The 21,745-nt window shown below is 42.9% G+C and overlaps 1 protein-coding gene across 15 annotated transcripts in view; it reads right to left on the bottom strand.

The window, feature by feature from the left end:
* Nucleotides 1-586: 586 nt before the first annotated feature.
* HUWE1 (HECT, UBA and WWE domain containing E3 ubiquitin protein ligase 1) overlaps nt 587-21,745 on the bottom strand; it is a 175,053-nt gene continuing 153,894 nt past the window's right edge. For 10 of the 15 annotated variants that reach the window (XM_060183492.1, XM_060183505.1, XM_060183504.1 and 7 more), the window contains 25 exons: nt 21,476-21,521; nt 19,630-19,917; nt 18,422-18,707; nt 18,143-18,273; nt 17,511-17,725; nt 17,144-17,432; nt 16,908-17,010; nt 15,790-16,336; nt 14,039-14,642; nt 13,025-13,143; nt 12,771-12,927; nt 11,015-11,147; nt 10,565-10,767; nt 9,867-9,994; nt 8,462-8,558; nt 6,889-7,038; nt 6,347-6,592; nt 5,980-6,097; nt 5,241-5,381; nt 4,239-4,526; nt 3,967-4,072; nt 3,052-3,169; nt 2,478-2,659; nt 2,034-2,224; nt 587-1,210 (listed from right to left, as the gene is read on the bottom strand). In XM_060183492.1, coding sequence (XP_060039475.1) covers nt 1,108-1,210; nt 2,034-2,224; nt 2,478-2,659; nt 3,052-3,169; nt 3,967-4,072; nt 4,239-4,526; nt 5,241-5,381; nt 5,980-6,097; nt 6,347-6,592; nt 6,889-7,038; nt 8,462-8,558; nt 9,867-9,994; nt 10,565-10,767; nt 11,015-11,147; nt 12,771-12,927; nt 13,025-13,143; nt 14,039-14,642; nt 15,790-16,336; nt 16,908-17,010; nt 17,144-17,432; nt 17,511-17,725; nt 18,143-18,273; nt 18,422-18,707; nt 19,630-19,917; nt 21,476-21,521 — 4,989 coding nt within the window. In that variant the 3' untranslated portion in view covers nt 587-1,107. The remainder of the gene's footprint in view (nt 1,211-2,033; nt 2,225-2,477; nt 2,660-3,051; nt 3,170-3,966; nt 4,073-4,238; nt 4,527-5,240; nt 5,382-5,979; nt 6,098-6,346; nt 6,593-6,888; nt 7,039-8,461; nt 8,559-9,866; nt 9,995-10,564; nt 10,768-11,014; nt 11,148-12,770; nt 12,928-13,024; nt 13,144-14,038; nt 14,643-15,789; nt 16,337-16,907; nt 17,011-17,143; nt 17,433-17,510; nt 17,726-18,142; nt 18,274-18,421; nt 18,708-19,629; nt 19,918-21,475; nt 21,522-21,745) is intronic. The other 5 variants (XM_060183500.1, XM_060183506.1, XM_060183502.1 and 2 more) reach the window with 4 other exon arrangements.

Here is a 21,745-nt window from a genome sequence, read left to right as displayed (position 1 = left end):
ACCAGTTGTTTATTTTTCTAACTAAATTTTTTATTAAATGATTTTTTTTCTTTGAAGGCTAGAACCGTCAAAATCTTTAAATCAAGTTTAAGTGGAGTAAAAACCAAGAGGCGATGTGATCTGTGAACAGACAGATGACAAGAGGGAGAGACAAAACAAAATTAAAGAATGAAAAGGGCACCCCCCCCGAAAACTAGTAAAATATTTATTAAAATGTTAGAAATGAACTAAAAGAATGAAATAAACATTTTGAAATGAGTCCCAAAATTCGAGACTTATGTAGGCTCAGCAGAGAAGAACCACTGGTTCTCAGAATGTTTTGTACAACCTGCTGCCTTATTTCCTTTAAACAAGGCTGTGATATCTTAATACCATACCATCACTGTGCCCAAATGCAGATCCCATTTTAAAAGAGTAGGCCACCCCCTTCTGCTGATCTTTACTGACTGTGGGGAAGTTGACTTTAAAGTAGCAGTGGTAGCAGAGATGGCTTTCTGGAGAGCTCATTTGGATCTATTCTTCAGACAGCTGTCATGTGCACAATCATTCATTTTTTAAAGCTTGAAAGAAACTCCATTGTGAAAAGTGAGTTATGAAGAGTGCTCTTTATTTGAAACCTCCACAACACAGACGCCAATCTTGTCTCGCATTGAATCATTAGCTGTGCACATCAACACATTCCAAGCACAAATTAAGAAATGCAAACAGAACAAAAAAATATATATATATATAATTTTTCCCCTATCCAAAGGTTTCAAGTCTCAATGCAGCAAATCCTTCTGAACACAGAATCTGAGGAGCACACTGTTCAAACAGTTGGGACAAACAGGTCCCTGCAAAGGCTACTGCCTTAACACATGGGGTGGGGACCATGGACGGCATGGAATGGGAGAGCTGAGGAAAAAGGCGCAAGGAGAATGAACAAGAGAGCAGGAAGAGGGATGCGCTGGGGAAGATGGAGCAGCTGGGACACACTCATGGTTAAGTTGGTGGATTTCATTTATTGGTTTTTGACATTTTCTTTCTGTTTCTTTCTTTGTTTTTAATTTCCCCCTTCACCAGGTCCAACAATGGTAGAAAACCCCCACAGTAGTGGGTGGGGCCTTATTAGGCCAGGCCAAAGCCTTCAGAGCACTCCTGGATGGCCAATAGTAGCATGTGGCGGAGTTTCTCAAAGCTCTCATAGGCAGGTAGGTCCAGCTGATTAAAACTATGGAAAGAAGAAATAACCAGTTTCTGACAAAAGATGACAACCTATGTCCCCATGGTACCCATTTAACTTCTCCCTTAAACAGAACTTTTCTTTTTATTGACTCCCAACTGTATCTTAGCATGGTCTGGCTTACTCTAATCTGGACCTAGTACTGGCCCCCCCATCAGGGGCCAAAACCATAAATCTGACCCTGCCATTACTCCATAAATAAATACCATGGCCCTCCCTATGGCTAACACTCAACCTCCATGAAGCTCCATTCAGAGTCACTGATCTAATCTCTACTAAGTTCTTTTTTTTTTTTAATTTTTTTTACATTTATTTTATTTATTTATTCCCTTTTGTTGCCCTTGTTGTTTTATTGTTGTAGTTATTATTGTTGTTGTTGCTGTTGGATAGGACAGAGAGAAATGGAGAGAGGAGGGGAAGACAGAGAGGAGGAGAGAAAGATAGACGCCTGCAGACCTGCTTCACCACTTGTGAAGCGACTCCCCTGCAGGTGGGGAGCCGGGGTACGAACCGGGATCCTTATGCCGGTCCTTGTGCTTTGCGCCACCTGCGCTTAACCCGCTGCGCTACAGCCCGACTCCTCTCTACTAAGTTCTTTAGCCATCTGTTTCCTATTCCTTGCCCAGTCATGTTGAACCCTTAAATATACTGTGTTTCATGTGTGGTGGTTTTTACCTGCAATGTCTCCCCTGGCCCCATTCTGAATCTAGATCTGATTCTCATCTTATGAGCTAGCCATGGTCCAGGGTAGCCAGGGTCAGATCTAGCAAATTTACAAGCTTATTCTGAAAATAACTGCCTTTCTTCTTACCATGTGTGAGCTGAAGGTAAGCGATCTGTCGACCTGTCATCTCGATGGATCTGAAACTTCTGAATGCCATTCATGCCTTCAAGGGCAGCAAAACCTTGTAGGGGCACTTTGGAAGTACCCGTGACAAACTGGAGGAACTTGGCACGGTCAGCTTGGTCAAAAGAACGCAGTGCTCTCCAGAACCACTGAATCTGTAGAAAGGGACATAAGAAGCCAACATCAGGTAGGGAGCAGCTAGAAGGAGAGGTGATGAGATCTAATAATACGATAGACTTGGAATCTTAGGCCAGACCATTAACTGAAAATATGCTCCAGAAAAAAGAAGTTAGGTACAGATTAGCTGCCATCTAGACATCCCTTCTCTTGAAAGTACTGGTTTATTTAGTATCATACCAACTACCACCATTATTAGGGATATAAGGAGGGTTTCCAGCAGTAACTCACCTGAATAGAATTGGATTGGTACTTGTGGTATTCGGTGTTGGACTTCAAATCATCAATGTCAATCGTGGGTAGTCCTGATATGAGCAGCTCTAACTCCTGCTCCGTGAAGATGGAAATGAGGCGCTTTGGAATGATCTCATAGAAGCCTTCTAAGAAAGCTGCCAGTTGTTTACGGATGGCTCCTGGGGAAGAGAACGAACAAACCACTTGGCACATGAACTCATGTAACTATTAAGGTTATAGTGAGTGGCTTTACAGTGGCTGCTAGGATGCTGAGTGGTTGGTCTACTGTCTCATCTACCACCCTGCTTCAAGGTCTGTGTAGGTGTAGGTGAAGGATGTTTCAGGTTTTTAGAATTCTTTAAAAAATCATCTAATTGGGGAGGGAGTATACAGTTATTGATATGGGTGGGGGTGGAGAGGGGCTTTGGAGTCCTGATGCATGATGGTAGAATCCTTTTGTATATGGCATTTGTGTCTTGGAACAAGTGAAGAGAAGAAACAATGTATGTGAAATGAGTAAGGCAGGCCTCTTTTCATACTGAACATAGGGTCTAAGGGACATTTCCCTTACCTGTCATTCTCATCTGGCACACTAAGTGTACATACTCCTTTTTATTCTCTTCTGTTACCAAGATGTTGGCCCCATTGGGTTTGAGGTCACGGACTTCACAGACTCCAAACTCTTGAACCTACAAATCCAAAATGTCAGCCATACAAATAAAATTTGCTCTAGAATAGAACCAATATAACCTGGACTCTTTGCCATGTCTCAGAAAGAGGAGATAGCATAATGGCTATGAAAAAGAAAAGGAAATGACAGACTATATGTAATACAATCTTCATGGAGAGGGGACACTAGTATTAAAAATCTTCTCAAATTATCTCTATTTGTAAACCTTTTTTTAAAAGATCTTTACATACCATTGAGATCATCTTTTATTTTTATTTTTATTTTTTTCCTTTTGTTGCCCTTGCTGTTTATTGTCGTTGGATAGGACAGAGAAAAACAGAGAGGAGGGAAAGACAGAGAGGGGGAGAGAAAGACAGACACCTGCAGACCTGCTTCACGGCCTGTGAAGCAACTCTCCTGTAGGTAGGGAGTCAGGAGCTCGAACTGGGATCCTGATGCCAGTCCGTGCACTTTCTGCCATGTATACTTAACCCGCTATGCCACTCCACTGCCCAGTTCCCTTGTATACCTTTCTTATAATTACCCATCTTTGGGAATGAAGACTATTATATTGAAGCACTTTACACCCCCCTTTGCCAGGGCTTCACTAGGACTTTGTGTCAGCACAATTCCATCATTCCCCGTAGACCACTATTTTCTTCAGATAAGAGGATGAAAGGCAGAGAGGGAGAGAGGGGAGATACCACAGTACTGCTTTCACCACTTAAGAGGCTCCAACCAGAGTCCCAGAGGTGATACCAGAATGGGTTTCTTAGATTAACTAGGATGCAATAATATCTAGGTTTTCTGACCTACCTCAGTGCTAAAGGTGAGATCATAGCCTAGTGTAGAGACATCATTCTCTAGCAGATAAACTAGGCCCTGGTAGAAGTGGTAATCTTCACTCTCCATATCGGTATATCTGGAAAAAACACAATTAGAAAGTGTTATGGGTTTATACCAAAGATTTTCATGCCTGAGATTCTAATGTCCCAGGTTCAATCCCCAACACCATCATAAAGCAGAGGTGAGTAGTGCTCTGGTAAATACAAACAAACTTGATTCTCAGAACCGTGCCATATCCTTACCTGACAGATTTGCCCAGTATGTGTTTGTAGAAGGAACGAGTAAAGTAGCACTCCAGGAGACGGTTATCATATACAGCTTTGGCCACAATGCGTCCAACAAATTTAAAGTAGCTAAGGTGATTGGGGTTGCAGTGGGAAGAAGGATTGATGGTGTAGGTGACCCGATCACCGGGTGAAGTACGGAACAAGGCATACATAGGGTTAAACATCTCCCGAGAGATGATCATATACCACTCGCGCAGGAGCCCTCCAGCATCCTGCCCTTCTTCTCCTTCAAACACTATATACCTGCAAAAGAAAGCAGGACACAATGTATGCAGGGATTTCAGGGCAAATCCATTAATCTACACAGCATGACTCCAGTGAAGGATTGAAACAGTGGTTAGGAAGAGCAAGGACAGAGATGAAAGAAGTACTGGGAGGGAGGGAGAGAGAAAGAGAGAGAGATGTGTGTGTGTAATCATTGGTAAATAATGTCCTGAAGCATCAAAAGATGCTGCCCAATATTCCAGAAAACAATGACAGGAAAAGTAAAGAGGCTTCAATGAGGAGTTAGGAAAAGCAAGGAGAGGGTGATTCAGGTGATATCTAGAGAACTAAACTTGAGCATCAAACTTCGATAGGTCTATTATCTTTATTGCTTCCTATGACACTTAGTATTTAAAACTTACTGATTATCTTCTAGGTGGTTTCAGAATCAAGTGTAAGATCACCTATTTGGTGAGGGGTCACTCACAGAAGTGTGGTCTCCTCTAACCTAACTGCAAAGTCATTAGACTTCTATCTGCCTGGGAATTATTGGGTACCTAAGGGTTGGTCAGCCAGTCAATCAGAAGATGGGTCTCAAGAGACTAGACTGAAAAGATGGGAGACAGTTCAGTGAAATTATGAAAGCCAGATTCCTATTGGGAACTTTTGTTGTCTAGGGCACATTTGAGCCTCAGTAAGCCTTCACTACTATGAACAAAGACATGTTCCTCCACCCATCCTGTCTTCTCTTACAATCGATTCTTCATTTCCTCAGGAGATTTCCGATGCAGCTCACGATAAGAGTCTTCAAACACATGGTCCCGGCGGACATGCACAGCCATGTCTTCTTTCCGAAGGCCCTCATCCAAACGTTCCAGCTCTTGGCGGAAATATCTTGGGAGGTAGGAAGAAAAACATGATTGGGGATAGCAGAACAAACTTAGTTTTGCCTGTTTAGGATGAAGATTCACAATAATGCTCCCCACCTGTTTGCCTGGGAAATATCTAGTAGTCGAGAGTTGTCATCAACTCACCAACATTTCCCTTTTCCAATGAACCAGGGAATAAAAATTTCTGCAAGAGCAGGTATGCATGTGTTTGTGGACAGTAAGGGAGGACTGTAGGGATGACAGGAGTGTTGTAGAGTAGCCCCCCACCCCAAGTTCTGCTGTAAGAGAATGATGGCAACTTGCATTTCTTACATTACTCCAAAGGATTAAAGCATGTTGAGAATCATGCAATTCAACAAAGATGCTCATTTATCTTATGAAGAATGGAGACTGGGGTGGAAAAGGCAAGGGAGTATTTAAGTACAATGCCTGTCAGTGGCACAGTTGAGTTTCTTCCCTTACTCCCAGCACCATCCAAAGAGGTGCCACCAAGGGGAACTTCTTTTCCTGAAGACACAGCTGGAGGAGAAACTAGACATTTTTTGGGAAGGGTAGATACCATTAGGAGAGTTTTTGTCCCCCTCAACATTCAATGCACATACTTGCGCTTGACATCAAAGTCGAGGACACGAATGTAGTCTACTAGAACAGCAAAAGGGCCATCAGCAAGGTGGGTGGTGGACTGTCGTAGGATCTGGTTTAACACAGTGCGATGAGTCTCTAGAGGAAGAAAGGACAGGAGTAATAATTAGCACATCATGGGTCTTGGGAAATTGGATGATAGTCAGTCAGTCAGCAAGTGTTTCTCCCTTGTTTAGGGGGGAGGGCAGTAATGTGACAAAGGATTTCTAGACCTTTTCATACCTCACTAGTCTTTCTTTCTAGAACACTCTTTCATTATCCCTGAATCAGCTTAGGATAAAATGCTATTGCCTGTGAAAATGAAGCTTTTTATACTTGAGAGCTTACCTGCAAATCGAAGGAACTTTTGTGTGTCAGGGGGTAAGCTTGAGGAGATGTGCATAGATGAGGGTTCCCGGGAGAAGAATGGGTCAAGGGAGGAAGGAGTGGCTGGGGTCAAGGGGGCAGGGGAGAGTGGAGGAGGTTCATCTTTTATGTGCGCCAGCTGGCTTTCACGGGTGTCTCGGACAGGAGGTTTGCTCTCCCGCTCTGTGGCATGGACCAGAAAGAAGGCCTCAACAGCAGGCTGTAGCACTAGTAGCAACAATGAAAGAGAAGTGAAGTTTTACTTTATAAACATCAACACACAAACTTCTCCATAACTAAATTACAAAAGTATGATAAATATTAACTTGTAGAAGAAACTAATGACGGAACAGAAAAAATGAAGTCATAGAAGAAAACATAAAGAGCTTCCTTGAAAACAAAGGGAAAATGAGAGAGTCAATTAGTTCTAAAGATACCCTAGTCTAAAAAAGAAAAAGATACCAGTTACTGAAAAACCCAACAGACTGATGGGTTGAGACCTTGGCCTCTAAGCCACAGCTCACCTAGCACTGCATGCTGGTCATGGGATTCTTCCAGTTCCTTCAGACACTCTCCCAACATGTCCCACAACTCATCCAAGCTTAGCTGCTCACTGAGTAGGGGTAACTCAGGTGGCCTTTCCTCCTTCTCTTTCTCTCCTTGTTGGGTCCCATCTAAATGAACAGGACACAAAGAGGATAGAATCAGATAGACTTCAAAGCTTTTCCTTCTCTTAGGTTTTATTCAGGCTAAATGTGCAGGTCATTAGATCAAGTAAGCTGGTTGGCTGGTTACTAAGTGATATTTGGAATGAAACTCTGGTTTTATATTGAATGAACACCAATTTTTTTTTTAAAAAAAGGTTTCTCACATTCAATACCCATATTTTAAATGTTCAATAGTCCAATGTGGCTAATGGCTACTGTACCAGAGTTCTGGTGAAAACACAAAGTTTTGACAGTTGCTCTTGGAACTAGGTTGCTGTCTATTTTCTTTTCCAATGACCAAAAACCAAAAGCATATCTTTCTGAAATGAAGCTTGATAATTTTTGAATTTTTAAAACCCAAATAAGTCATGGTGTAACATAGATCCCTGATGGCTAATACCCACTGAAGGCTTATTGTAAACTCTGCTTGGAAGTCAAGAAACAAGATTCAAGCCATATCATTTGGGCAGGGAAGAAGCAACCACTTCCTGGCCAGTCTTTCTTTCTCGACACCTGACCCACTTAGGCTCATTTCTGGTGTGTGTGTGTGTGTGTGTGTGTGTTTGATCTCGCCACTCCTGGGTCACTTTTTCATTTAGATGGAGAAATACCACAGCACCAGAGTTTCCCCTAAAACCATGGCACTCACATGTGATGGCAGGGTTTGAACTTGGGCTGTGTGCCTGGTAAGGCAGATGCCTTGCCTGGTGAGCTACTACCTCTTTGGTCCATGACCTTTGCTTTTCATTCTCTATCCAATCACTATCCCTCAAGGTTTTGATAGCACTCGATTTAATTCTGGTTCTGACATTTGTAACCATAGGTAAAATAATATGGGGTGGTGAGTAGGTAGTAACACCTATCTAAGTCCTAATGAACAGTAAATTAATATATTTCAAATATGGGATGACTTATGACAACACTATGGGAAACTGTTAAAAGGGTGCCAGAAGTATTCTGTGTACAATTAATTTTCAAAAATACTGCAAACAGAGTAATACTGTATGCTAGATACTGCTCAAGTCATGAGCATGCGTGTCTGTGTTTGTTTATGCAATCCTAACTATAAACATCTCCATGTTAATTACAAAAACTTGAAGCAAAAAGGTTCACCTCAAGTCCCCTTATTAACGAGATTGAATAACAACCTTTTAATGGATAGTATCATAGTACTTTTTTAAATTACAGGAAATGCAATGTGTGCTACACATTTCCAAGGGCGGTGAATCTTCAATGTGGTGATGAACAGTTATTGTGGATAGGAAAATACCTATTGTTGGAACAAACTGAAAAATTCTGAACTTATGTATGGTGAGGTCCTTGGATCTAGCAGGCATTCCAAGAAGATTGACTCCTTGTTGCTGGGTTAGAAACAGAAAATAATACTGACCAATGGACTGAGTATCTTGAGCACTGGGAGATGGCTGATCCACATCCATGGGTGACTCCTCCCTCCGGACAGATGCCTCTGACTGGTTTGACTCCGACTGGATAAAAGGGAGACAAAGTCACATAAAGGGTGCAGTTCTGCTTTCTTCAGGGATAGGCTAGAAGTTGTCTCTACCACTTCTTACATATCATATGCTTAGAAAAGAATCTTCCCATATCTGGCCAGGAAACCTGGCAATTCTCCAGAATAAAAAGAATAATCTTCCCATTTCCTTTGGTGTTTTCAACCCTCAGTTTGCAAGCTTTTCCAAAGAGCTGCCTGAATTCCCATATTTCCACTCTACTCTAGATCTATGTCCAATCAGACATTAGTCTTGTGGATACAGAATTCAACACTCTTCTAGGGACAGGTTAGGTGTATGTATGTATGTACGTACACACACACACACACACACACACACACACACAAACACACACTCTCTCTCTCTCACACACACACACACACACACACACACACTCAAATGGGTAGAAGTAGGTTTGCGCTCTTGGGTTTCTGTTTGCTCACAAAAAGGGGTGGTGTAGACTATGATGGGTAAAGATTACTTAAAATGCTAACATATGTCTTATTAAGTTTGAGTATGAGATTAGGCAGAAAAATAATTATCTAGGATAACAGCTATCTTCCCTTTTAATCCAGCTACTCAGAGTTTCCAAATTCTGGGTTATTCCTAGCATGCCCAATAGCATTTTTTTTTTAAAAAGTCCCAGGATATATCTTTGTTTCCTGGATTTTGGAGAGCTGATTTGCATGTTGAAAGGACAGAAACGATGAAAGGGTGCTATAATGGTATACACGCATGTCAGGTATTTCCTGCAGTTTCCCTGGGAACCTGAAGATTTCCTCCTAAAAGCACCTAAAAGTATCAAGTATATAGAACAGAGGCAGGGGCCAGAGTGGAAGTATTGATCACAGACAGGAGGCTGTGTGGGATGTGTAAGCATGGGGGATTTTCAAAGGCAGGATCCCTGAGGTATGTATCTGATGTACTTGCACTATTCCAAGAGACTGAAAATTTTTCATCTCACATGCCCTCAGAACCCAGACACTCAGCATTATACAATTTGCAAAAGCGATACTATTGATTGGTGGACTGGGAGTGAGGTATGATGGCCAAGCTTAAACCAAACCAAACCAAACCAAACCAAACCAAACCAAACCAAACCAAACCAACAAACCCACGAATAAACAGTAACACACAAACAAAACTAGAAAATAATCCTATTGTTCAAAAGCATTCAAGTAGCAAACAATGCAAAAGCATATAAGGGTAGTAAAGCCCACTGGTGGTGTGGTGGGGAGAAGGGGGAAAGACAAATGAATGAGGGACCACAGGCATCATGCTAACCGTTGCTGCTTGTTGCTGTCTCCGCGCCCTTTGACCCTCACGTACCATTTGTATAATGGCATCAGCCTCAGCCTCCAGCTGCCGAACAGCTGCCTGGATGCTGCTAGCTGAGCCTAAACCGGAAGAACCTGGGAGAAAGGAAAAAGAAGGCCAGATATAAAATACAGAAAGACATGAGAAGGTCAAAATTCTCTCCTGCCTCCTGGGCCACCACAGGGCATCTTGCTGAGGTCTGAGTTTGAGCTCAGGTAGCTTCAGAATGGCCATCACCAGGCACATAAAGTACCTACAGTTAGAAAGCAGGTGGACAGTGAGAGAGTTCTGTGGGAGAGGAGGGTAGAGATAGGGTTTGGTAGGCCACAACTGCAGTAATATGACCACCATGTTTTAGTCAAGAGTGATCAAGGAATCAGAAAAGAAGGCACATTCAGTGAGTTAAATTTTGTTCAATAAAGACCCACCCCAAATTTCCTTGCCAGATTTCCATTCCCCCTTAATTCCTACCACTTGCCCTAGTGAATTTCCTATGCAGACAGCTTGAGATACAGAATGCAGCCATCAACATTTTAAGAAAGGATCATCATTTCCTTTTGAAAAGGTTAAACAAGAAGGGGACATGACATTAAGTCTTGTCCTCCAGTGACTCTGGGTTTTCCACCACCAACCCTGCCCCTCAACTGGACACTCCAGTTTCATACCTAGCCTGCCTGTCTGCTTGGCTTTCTTGTTAGCTCGGCGTGTGTCGTCTCGGAGTTGGATGATGACCTGTAGTACCCTCAAGAAGAACTTCTGGGTAGATGTCTTGGATGTCAACATGGACATAGAAGGCAGCTGGAGCTCCCGGCCACCCAGGGGTCGCTTCTGAGATGCCACAATTACCACATTCTCAGCCATGTCAAACCTGGATAGTGTAGAGGTGGCTTGCGTATACTGACAGCATAAAAGCACAAACTCCCAGAGCAAGCAGGGTTATCTGGTGTCAACCAGAGGGGTAAGGAATCTCACAAGGAAATCTTACAAGCAGGAAAAAGTAGATTCAAGTATGTATAGGGCAGAAAAAGAAAACCTGCCCAGAGAGGGGAACCAGCAAGAGTCACCTTTCAGAAGGTCATAGAATCCAGCCCCACAAATGGGCAGCTAGCACCCACCTGCTTTGCATTTTGCCTTTCAACTTGGTGGTCTGTGGCTGTTCTTCAGGAAGCCCATCAGGAGAGAGGGTCTCAGACTGGGCTCGCCGCTGCTGTTCCAGGTTGTATTCCCGTAATTCAGCCAGAAGGGTACCTGGGCAGGCAGAGGAACAAGCAAATATTCAAATATTCACTGGTCAAGTGGATGAAGGTTAATGTTTCCAAAAAGCCTTTGTAAGTCATCCTCTTTGTCCAGCTGCAGCTGGAGTGAAAGGACTTACTCTCTTCTCATCTACTTGTGCTATTAGATCCAGGGATTATCAATTTACCTGGCCTAGAAGAAAGTCCCCTTCACCCCATGGTTAAGCCCTGCAAATGACCAAAATCATAAACACCTATTCTCTGCACGTAACAGTTTGGGGGTGGTAGGTGGGAGCAGGGGAGAAGGATCCGTTTTGGACCCTGTTTAATGCTTATACTTCTGAGGTTTTTGTAGGTGATTTTAGGCAAAATGTTTATCCCTCTCCAAATGCCTTATCCAACTTATTAATGTTCTAATACTGTCCAATCTCAAAAGGTTATTGAAGATAAGAAATAAGCAACAATAGTCGGGCGGTACAGGTTAAGCACACATGGTGCGAAGTGCAAGGTCCAGCTTAAGGATCCCGGTTCGAATCCCTGGCTCCCCACCTGCAGTGGAGTCGCTTCACAGGCAGTCTGCAGGTATCTGTCTTTTCCTCCCCCTCTCTCCATTTCTCTGTCCTATCCAACAACGACATCAATAACAACTACAACAATAAAAAAGGCAACTAAAGGGAATAAAAAAAAAAAGAAATAAGTGACTACAGTAGGATATACACCAAATTTACATGCTTTACAAATCTCATGCAACAAAAAAAAAAATCCTGGATCATATAGTCCAGCTTATATTATTATCTTAGATTCAGAGACATTTGTGAGAATGAACTAATAAGGTAATGAAGAGCTAGGAAGAGTCCTGATTGATATGGATGTAAGAGATACCAAAGAGACTCTTTATGTTGAAGGAATTCTATTTTTTCATTAAATCAATCAACGTTGGTGCCCTGGATCTGTTTTCTTCTTGGTGAAACAGGAAGATGAAAATGAGATGATTTGTCAAGTGATTTTATATGTTCTGCACCCTCAAAATTGTACAGAGAGGGTAATACTTGGATTTCCAATTCCTGAGTCTGCATACAGTACAGCTTTATCTCTGAGGTGTCAAAACTGCTTCAGCAAGCTCATCTTGGGTCTCTTAAGTATGTCAGAATGGAGAATAAAGAGGGTACCACGGGCTATATGAACACTTGTTTCCCTTCAAGCATTGGGGATATAGTCAGAAAACCCATCTTTTTCAGAAGGGAAAACTCTATAAACAGAACTTGGACTGGAGTTAGTGTATTGCACCAAACTAAAAGACCGGGGGGGGGGGGTGTTGGGTCCTGAAACATGATGGCAGAGGACCTAGTAGGGGTTGCATTGTTACGTAGAAACATTATGCATGTACAAAATACTGACTGTAAACCATTACTCCCCCAATAAAGAAATTTAAAAAGACCATCTTTGCTCTTAAAGAACAACTGAACAAAAGTAAACCCATTGCTAAGTAAACCCAGCACTATGACAGAAAATGTATGAAGGCTGCTCTACAAAAGCACTTAATACAGATTGGGTGAGTTCAGGGTTGGGTTCTAGAAAGAAGCAACACATAACTAAGAGATTTACAAAAAGTAGGAGATTTCATTCCTATCATTACCTATCTGTTTACAGAGAGTATAGCCCAAATGGCGGGCTCCATTCAGTAGCAGCTTGAGAACAGTGTCCCGGGTCCCAGAGTCCCCTCGAGAGAGCTGTAGTAATACATTGGCAGCATCTTCTAGGCCTTCTTCAGAACAAGAGTGGGATGTCAACACCTAGTTTAAGAAAAAAGGTGATAGGAGTGGGTTTTAAAGCCATCTTACCCATTTACCCTTTTTCCCCCAAACCTTGGACGGTCAGACCTGGTCTTACCTCCACAGAGAGCTGTAGTTGGTTTTCAGTGAGGCCTGATGATACCATCTTAAAGTCTGTACTACTGCTGCTCCCATCACCAACCTTTGCTGGAGACTTGCTGACCTTAGTAGTAGAAGCTTTGAGGAAAAAGATACAACACTATAATCTACTGAAACTCACATGCCAGAGATTTAAGTGACAGAATCAAGAACTCCTATGTTATTCAGGACTTTTAAATGGTAAAAGTAATGAAAACAAAAATCTACAAAACAAAACCAATTGACTTGGGAAAACAAGTACTCTCAAGACTGTACTGCATTTTTGGTGATGCTGAGAACTCATATATGCATGATCCCACTGCTTCTGGGCTGACTTTTTTTCATATATACATACACAGGCGGGTGGGGGGTGACTGACAGGAGGAGACATACAATACTGCTTCACCTTCCATGAAGCTAGGCCTTATGCCATGGTGCTAGTGCTCAAACCCCAGATTAAAGCATATGCTTAGATCTACTAGGTAAGCATCTCTCAACACCATAATTCTAGCTTGTAATATGACAAAAATCCCACTCTCTCCGTTACTGACAGAACCCCCTATGAAGAGACCCTCTACAAAACTTACTTCTTTAAAGAATTTTAAACTAGTCTGTTACAGGATTCATTGATTTTACTTTCAGGAATGGCTAGGCTACTCTTTCCTACTGATTCACACTATATCCTGTCCTTTCCTCTGAGAATTTGGTTCCCTCAACAGAGTGGAAAGATGGGGAGCTCTTTGAAGGCAAGGACTTTCTTCATTCTTTTTGGTGGTTAGCCTAGGGTGGCCATTTATAGTGAATACTTGCTAGTCTCTTGTTTGTGTGGGAGAGAGGGAGTGGAGTAGGGATGACTGAGACTGATTAGGGTGAGAACGAATACATTTAGCTACTACAGACAAAACAAGCTGATTGCTATCATTTAGAAAGGAATATTTGGATAGGGGTAGATACGGGTGCACACACCCCACAGTGCTTAGCCTGTATAACTTACTTGAAACAGTAGTGGTAGCAGTTGTGGGGGTAGTCACTGTGGTCGAAGCAGCTATAGTAATGGTGGATATAGCTGTGGCAGCAACCAGGGCCGGAGCACAAGTGACAGGGGTGCTTATAGCAGAGGGAGTGGGCGTGGTAGAGGCGGCAGTGGTAGTTGTGGTAGAGGTGGCTGAGGTGGCAACAGTGGTAGAGGAAGCACCACTGCCAGAATTTGTCTGTGTTTCTGACACTTTGTTTTCTGGGAGAGCAATTGAGATGAGAGAAAGGAGTCTGAGAAGTTTTTCAGTTAATAGAGAGCTCCGGCGGATGACTGGGTGTGACAACATGTTCATAAGCTGCCCCAGTGGAGAGGCTTCAAGGCTGTATGGAGAGGTTTCTCCCTCACCACCAGCGCTTACTGGCACTGACTTTACAGAGTTCTTGCCTTTCCGGCTGACATTCATGTTGTCCAGTTTTACCAACAAGTCCCAGAAGTCTGTGCAAATGCCACTGCTGCTGGACTGCGAAGAGCATGGACTGCAGGCCTGCTTACTGCCCTTTTCCCGATCACTTTCACAGTTTGTTTCTTTGGTCCGCTGCTGTGTGAAGTGGCTGGGAAAAACCTGTGGGGTAAAGGAACAGACTTGATCTGGGGGTGGGGGTTTCCTACACAGATATAAAGGAAAAACATCTAGTTCCTATACTCTTATATCCTTTGGTAGTGTGAAAGACATGGCATATAGGAGTCTTATGTAATCAATGGCAGAGAAATCTAGAAAAATGAACAAAGACCGTAGGGAGAGAGAACTTTTCTGAGCCTCAGCCTTTATAGTTTAAAACAGCAAGAACATCTACAATGCCCTACAAACTCTTGAGATTAGAGATTATTTAGCATAATGCCTGGCACAAAGCACACAGTTAGTTACCTTTTATCAACAAATACTCAAAAGATCACTGAACTAAGTCCTATATCTAGTTCCACAACACGTATAAGGCACCAAAATGTTGTGTCCCAACTTCGATTTTTTATTATTTTGACAGAAACAAAGAGTGAAAGAGATCATAGCACCAAAACTTCCTTCAGTGTTGTGATGGGGGCTAAGCTTGAACCAGGATTGTGCACATAGCAAATCAGTTCAACAATCCAAGTGAATTATTTTGCTGGCCCCTGTGTCACAACTTTTCAAAAATCTACAAAATATGACTCATGGGGGGGGGGCGCTGGGGAGTAGTGTACTGGGTTAAATGCACGCAAGTTGAAGTACAAGGATCTTTGCAAGGATCCTGGTTTGAGGCCCCAGATCCCCACCTACAGGGGTATCACTTCACAAGTGGGGAAGCAGGTCTGCAGGTATCTGTCTTTCTCCTTCTCTATCTACCCCTCCCCTCTTGATTGTTCTCTGTCCTATCCAATAAAAAAGAAAAAGAAAAGAGAAAAAATAGCCTCCAGGAGTAGTGGATTCACAGTGCAGGAGCAATGAATGCATAGTACAGGCACTGAGCCCCAGCGATAACCCTGGAGGCTAAATAAATAATATGGCTCATGCAAACCACTGAGGGTTGATTTGATGTCCAAATGAGATAATGCATAAACATTATAAAGTCAAGGTAAAAACCCCAAAGTTATTCATTATATAACTCCCCAGGAACACTAGATTTGGCATTGGTACCAAAGCAAGACCCTGACTCCTGCAGCACTAAAATTTCACCTAGGCAGTGTCTGCCACCCCTCTCCTATCCCCAGGAGTTGAGCTTCTTTAGGTTCCTCACCTTGGCCAATTGAATGAGTGTGTCCAAAACGTGTCTGCAGACCACGGGAGCAGCTTGGGGGTGGATGTGAACAGTAGAACCACTACTTGCATGCTTCTCAGTATGCTTGCGTCCTCCTGAACGCTGAATCTGAAATATATTAGTCCTGCAGCCTAGGGCTGCATCCATGGATACTGAGAGCCAGGAAAGTTGATTGGAGCTTTTAGATTCCATCTTGTGTAGCAGATCCAGGGGGCGGTTCTCATGGCTGCTTGACCCAGAGCTCTTACTTGACTTTTTGCCCTTTTCCTCACTTGAGGTGAGTTTGGGTGTTTCAATGCATAGCTCACTCTCACTACTGCGCTGCAGGATGGACAGCAGACTACGGATGACCCAGTGACGAGTCTGGGCATGGTAGCAGAGATTTCTCAGTACTCGGTGTAGACGACTAGTATTAAGTTTTGGCTCATCCACAAAAAGTAGGACCAGGAGACAAGACAGGGCCTCATGGTCCAGAAGGAGGCGTCCTCGAAGGCGAAGGAGAGTGTCCACATTACTGCCTGAAGGCCTGGAACAGAGCATGGTTCCTGGGTAACACTTGAACTAGAGCTTTGGGATCATGGATAGGATTAGGGGAGGGGAATGAGTGGAATGGCTATAAGAAAGTTTGAGTAGGGTGTTTAGTCCAAAAAAGGTAGCTTTCTGAGTGCCTATTTACCAGGTACTCTACAATGTTTATAACAGCTTCATCATGGGGCTGCTGTAAAGACCAGAGACAATGTGTATTTGTCTTTTCCAGACTGTCAGCAGGCTGTCTGCTTTATAGAGACCAATGACTCAATATTACGGCATCCTAGGCTCACTTTGTTTCAGCCTTCAACAAACACTACTCCTCCAGTCTAGACACTATACAAGGCAAGTGGATTTCTTCCTTATTACAACCAATCAGTGACTGTTGTCTGACTGCCTTTGTGATTATGGCTTGTCAGTTAATTTGCCTCTGAAGTTTTCTGAAGGTGAGCTCCAAAGATTTGTGCCTCTCCCCCATGACTCAAATCATCTGAGAGTTTACCCAGCCTTTTCACTTAGAGATGAACGAAGTAGATGTGAGAGGTGGTATGGCAAAGTGACTAAGGTACCTGTTATGGCTACTGCCACCCCCCATCTGGAAGGTGCCACCTCTCTGCACAGCAAGGCGAGTGTACTGGACACCACGGTTGCCACTCAGGCGACTGGTGAAAGCTGGAAAGAAAAAGGGAATTGAAATTAGGGAGTGGGGGTAAGCTGGGCTCAAGTAACCTACCAAAGGAAAACAGAGCCTCATCTGATTCAAACTGGATTATTTCCAAGTCCTTGCACTTGCCCTCCTCTGTACCTGGGCTTCGAAGAATGGCTGACAGTGCAGAGGTGCTGCTGTGTCCAAAGAGGCGCTCATGCATAAGCTGCCGCTGCCTGGCTTCCTGTTCTCGCCTCAGGGCTTGAGCCTCAGCAGCAATGTCAGGAGGCATCACAGCCAACACACTGTCCTCCATATCCTCCAGGACACTACGGCGTAGGTCTGAGGGCAGAGTTTGGATAAACGTTACAGGGTCCATGGGGGTATCTGAGCTGGCATTCTGTGCCAGTTCCCGACGTTGTTGCTCAGCTCTCTGCTGTGCCAGCACCTATGGGACAGAAAAAAAATCAATAGAGATAGACCCACAGCTAGGCAGTCTGGCCCCACTAGCTCCCTGCTCACATACTTCCTCCTGGATGGCTGGAGGCAAGGCAGCCAAAAACTCAGGGCTCACTTCTGTCACACCAGGATTTCCCACCACTGTAGGAGTTGAGCTATTCGTCGAGGGAGCAGTTCGAGTTGGTGGACGGATGCCCAGCTGGTTCTGTAGGACTTCTCGGCGGATATCATCAGGTAGAGCAGCCAAAAAGGAGGGATCCACACCTTCAGGAAGACTGATACCTGAGGAGAGATGGAGGGTGACAATAAACTCACACCTTTACAAGTGCCAAAGATCTATTTGGAGGGAATAATCCATAGTTTTGCTTAAGTAAAACCAGCTTGGTTTATTCTCTCTGCATGCAAAGGACATAGGAATCATAAAGAAGACCCAAATACCCTCCATAGGCGTAACTTTTACCAAGAACCAATTATATAGCTACTATTATCTTCCTCAAAAATATTAGAGAGTCAAGTAGCAGTCCCAGTTCCTAAAGGCCTTAGAAGGTGGTAGAGGGGAGATTTGAGCTAAAACCAGTTTTAAATACAAATACAAAGCCTGGACTCATTCCATTATGCTTGAATGGCAGACATTTCTAAGTCAAGGGTTACTAGACACCCAGACAATCCCAGGATGGCCTGAAGTCACACAAACTTCACCTGCAAGGGGATCTTCTTCTTCACTGCTTGTTGAAGGCAGTGGCTCTTCTAGGATACCTCGGGAATCTGCTCCAGAAATGGCCACAGCAGAATCTCTGGTGGAAGAACTCTCAGAAGATGCAGGGGGGGAGCTGAAGGGAATCATTTTTAGGTTGTTCTCTGTACTGGCTTTTCATTTATGAAATACTCCTAAAATCATCCCTTTTATAGAAGCCAAGTTGATTTCCCCCATGCACCCAGCAACATATCTTGCCCTCCTCTTTCCCACACACTGCTTACCCATCCTCAGAGGGCTGGGTAGGTTCCACTGACCCATCACTCCTGCCTTCAGTCACAACTGGTGGGGCATCCCCAGGAGTGGAACTGCCTGCTGGGGGTTGCTCAGAACCACCAGCTGCAGAGGTTTCACCCACAGCCTCCTCCAGGGTACAGGAAGCCAGGCTACTGGTGTCCATAGGAGAACCTTCTAGTTGACTGCTGACAGCTGTTAATGCATCAGAATCTTCAGCTCTCTCTGGGGAAAGAGAGGCTAGGAGGAAGTCATATGAAGAGGTTAGATCTCTGCCTGGAAGATGGGGTTGAGTTAAGAAGCAGCAACACAATAGACAAAGTCCTTGATAGGGCTGCTTATTGAATGGCAGTTAGATCAAACCCTTCTCATTTTTCCACCCTTATTCTAGAATAAGGTATTTTCTTTAATCTCATGTGCTTTATAAGGCTTAAGTTCTTTCCATCATCCGTTGGATATTTACAGTGTTCTAGACGTGTCTATGAAATACTTTCTCTAAGCACCATAAGAAAGAAATTTTGCCACTTTGATGCCCTGCAGGCATCACTTGAGTGTAAATGTTCTATTTATGTATATAAACAAGGATGTTTGAAGAAAAATATCCCCCACATCTAGCTTCTTCACAGTACATCCACAGGTAAATTAGTATAGGAGTAAGGACAGCAAATAGGTTTCAGTTTATCCAGTTGGAACAAGAATTTTGAGGCCCCATTTCAATCCACTGGGAAATAATGCCATGAAATAAATGGTGTCTGCCAGGATGGGAGACATGGAGGCTCATGCACTTACCATCCTTGGAACTGAAGGAGATGAAGCTTTAGAGGCACATATCTGAAGGATAATCTCAGATCAACCACTTAATGACTGTACTGATTGACCCTGGACTAATCAATTCACTTTTGAGTAACTTCTTTTGTAAAGACAACACAATCTACTTTGGAAGGCTGATTTAAAAGAAACAATGTAAGTCTGGCTCAGGAATAAAGTAACTTAAGTCAATAAACTGATAGCAAAATCACTAGATCATTACACATCCACTTGAGAACACAGAAGAAACCACAACTTTAGCTAAAAAGCTAACAAGCAAGTCTACTCTGAAGACTTGAGCTTCTACTATTTTCTCTAAAAGTCAGAGAAGAATGAGAAACTACAAAAGATGGTCATTCTTTCTACCCACCAACCTAGGAATTCTACTCACTTATAGTGGGAGCTGGGGATAACTCCATTTGAGTGGTCTCTGCTTCTCCACTTGATCGTGTAGGACCCAATTCGTCTGGTTCTACAGGCATCAATAGCTGTGTAGAGCCACCCCCTTCTGCTGTTGGGGACTGCAGCTCTTGAGGAATCTCTCCCAAGGCTGGTGGGGGTGGAAGTGTTGGCTGCTGTTGTGAGGGCTGCAGAGTGACAAGAGTCTCCTTGGACTCAGCGGTGGCTCCATCAGATGAAGATGGGGTAGTTGGGTAGCTCTCAGGTATAGGAGTCCCATCTTTTGGGGAAAGAATAACAATGAGGATATTAAAAGGCAGTTAGCCAAGGTCCTGAGGAGCCACCCAGTTAACACATGTAGTTTAGCAAATATCCCACCTAGCCAGTGATGCAGGACTTTCCCCAACCACCAACTGCTCCTAGGAAAATCTTGTATAGTCTCACATACCTAGGATGAGGGCTAAGGCACACTGTAAGCTTAGTCCCAAAAACTAAAGATCTGAATTTTTTAAATTTAATTTTTTATTAGTGATTTAATGATGATTAACAAGACTGTAAGATAACAGGGGTACAATTCCACATAGTTCCCAACATCAGAGTTCTGCATCCCATCCCTTTTATTATTTTTTTAATTGTGGAATTAATGTTTTACATTCAACAGTAAATACAATAGTTTGTACATGCATAGCATTCCCCAGTTTCCCCTATAACAATACAACCCCCACTGGGTCCTGACTTTTTATAGCTTCTAGAATTAAATTTTGGTGGCACTGGGGTGATTCCACAGCTCTTAGGGTTGACTTTTTCTTGCTTTTTATCTCAGATAATTCTGCCTTATAGAGGGACTACTGTCAAGACTAAAGTGTGAATATGCCACACACCAGGGAAAGTAGTAAGTTGTATAGTTATCTTCTAATTGGGGTCTAAAATCCCTACCCCACAACAATACAACTTACTACCTCACCCTGACATGAGCAGAATTCTTTAGCAGGGATATCAGGGAAAAGGGAATTTTATCTAATGACAAACAATTTCAAAGATTAACAGCACTAGGTCACCTACCCTCTTTCACTGCTTAAAAACAAAACAAAACAAAACAGAGTAGGCTTTGGTACACTCATTTCCAAACTCAACTGTCAAAGGTATAGGGATGCAGATGAAAGTTCTGAGGACAGGGTGAGGATGAACCACAAAATATTATGTGGACTAGTTCTTACAAATACAAAATGGCTATCATTTAGATGGATAGAGAACAATAAAGCATATAGTAGTAATATCATTTAGCTCAGTTACCATCCCCAAAACAGGTTGCTCAAGACAAATTTTCCAAGACTTTCATACAGAAAGGGGGAAAAAAGCCTATGAATATCACTTAATATAACTATTTTGATATTAATCAGGATGAATATAATCTATAAATGTAAAAATATCCTTTAAATATTCAGCTTTCTGAAAATCTCATCAAACAATTCTTATTTTATTTCTACTGGAAACCAGTATTTGGAAATGACTATCACAGTGTTCTCATAAAACACCATACCATGATGGCCACACAAAAGGGACAGGATGCAGTCTTGCTACACATGCCCAAATGGAACACAGCATAATCAGAACAAGAACCTGAACAGAGCACATCGGAGGCAAAGTGTACAACCGTGGGAAAGACAGTAGACTGTATAGTTATCTCCAAGATGGGGTATGACCCTAAAACTATACAATCTACTACCTCATCCCACAGAGCACCAGTGTTCATCTTCAGCCCACTTAAGGCTAGCTACTTGGAAGGATCAAGAGAGAGAACCAACCAATTAGTAAGAAGATAAAAGGAGGAGAATTACCTGAGAGGTTCTGGTCAGTGGAATCACTTGATTTAGATGTAATGCACTGCAAAAATAAGGGAGACTACTGTGGGACATTGGAAGCTTACAGGGTAGAGGCAAAAGGTAATAGTCATCGCTTCACATACATGCCACCTATGAAAGCTTAATGATTTGGATGGAAAATGACAAGTTAATATGTAAATACATCTCCAATTTCCTCTACATATTCTTGTGTTCAAGGATGACTTGAAAAATAGAGGAAACTGCCAAAGGACTTAATGAAGAATC

The sequence above is a fragment of the Erinaceus europaeus genome, chromosome X (assembly GCF_950295315.1).
Source record: "Erinaceus europaeus chromosome X, mEriEur2.1, whole genome shotgun sequence".
NCBI lineage: Eukaryota > Metazoa > Chordata > Mammalia > Eulipotyphla > Erinaceidae > Erinaceus > Erinaceus europaeus.
The sequence above is the reverse complement of the archived record's forward strand: the minus strand, read 5'-3'. Positions and strand labels throughout refer to the sequence as shown.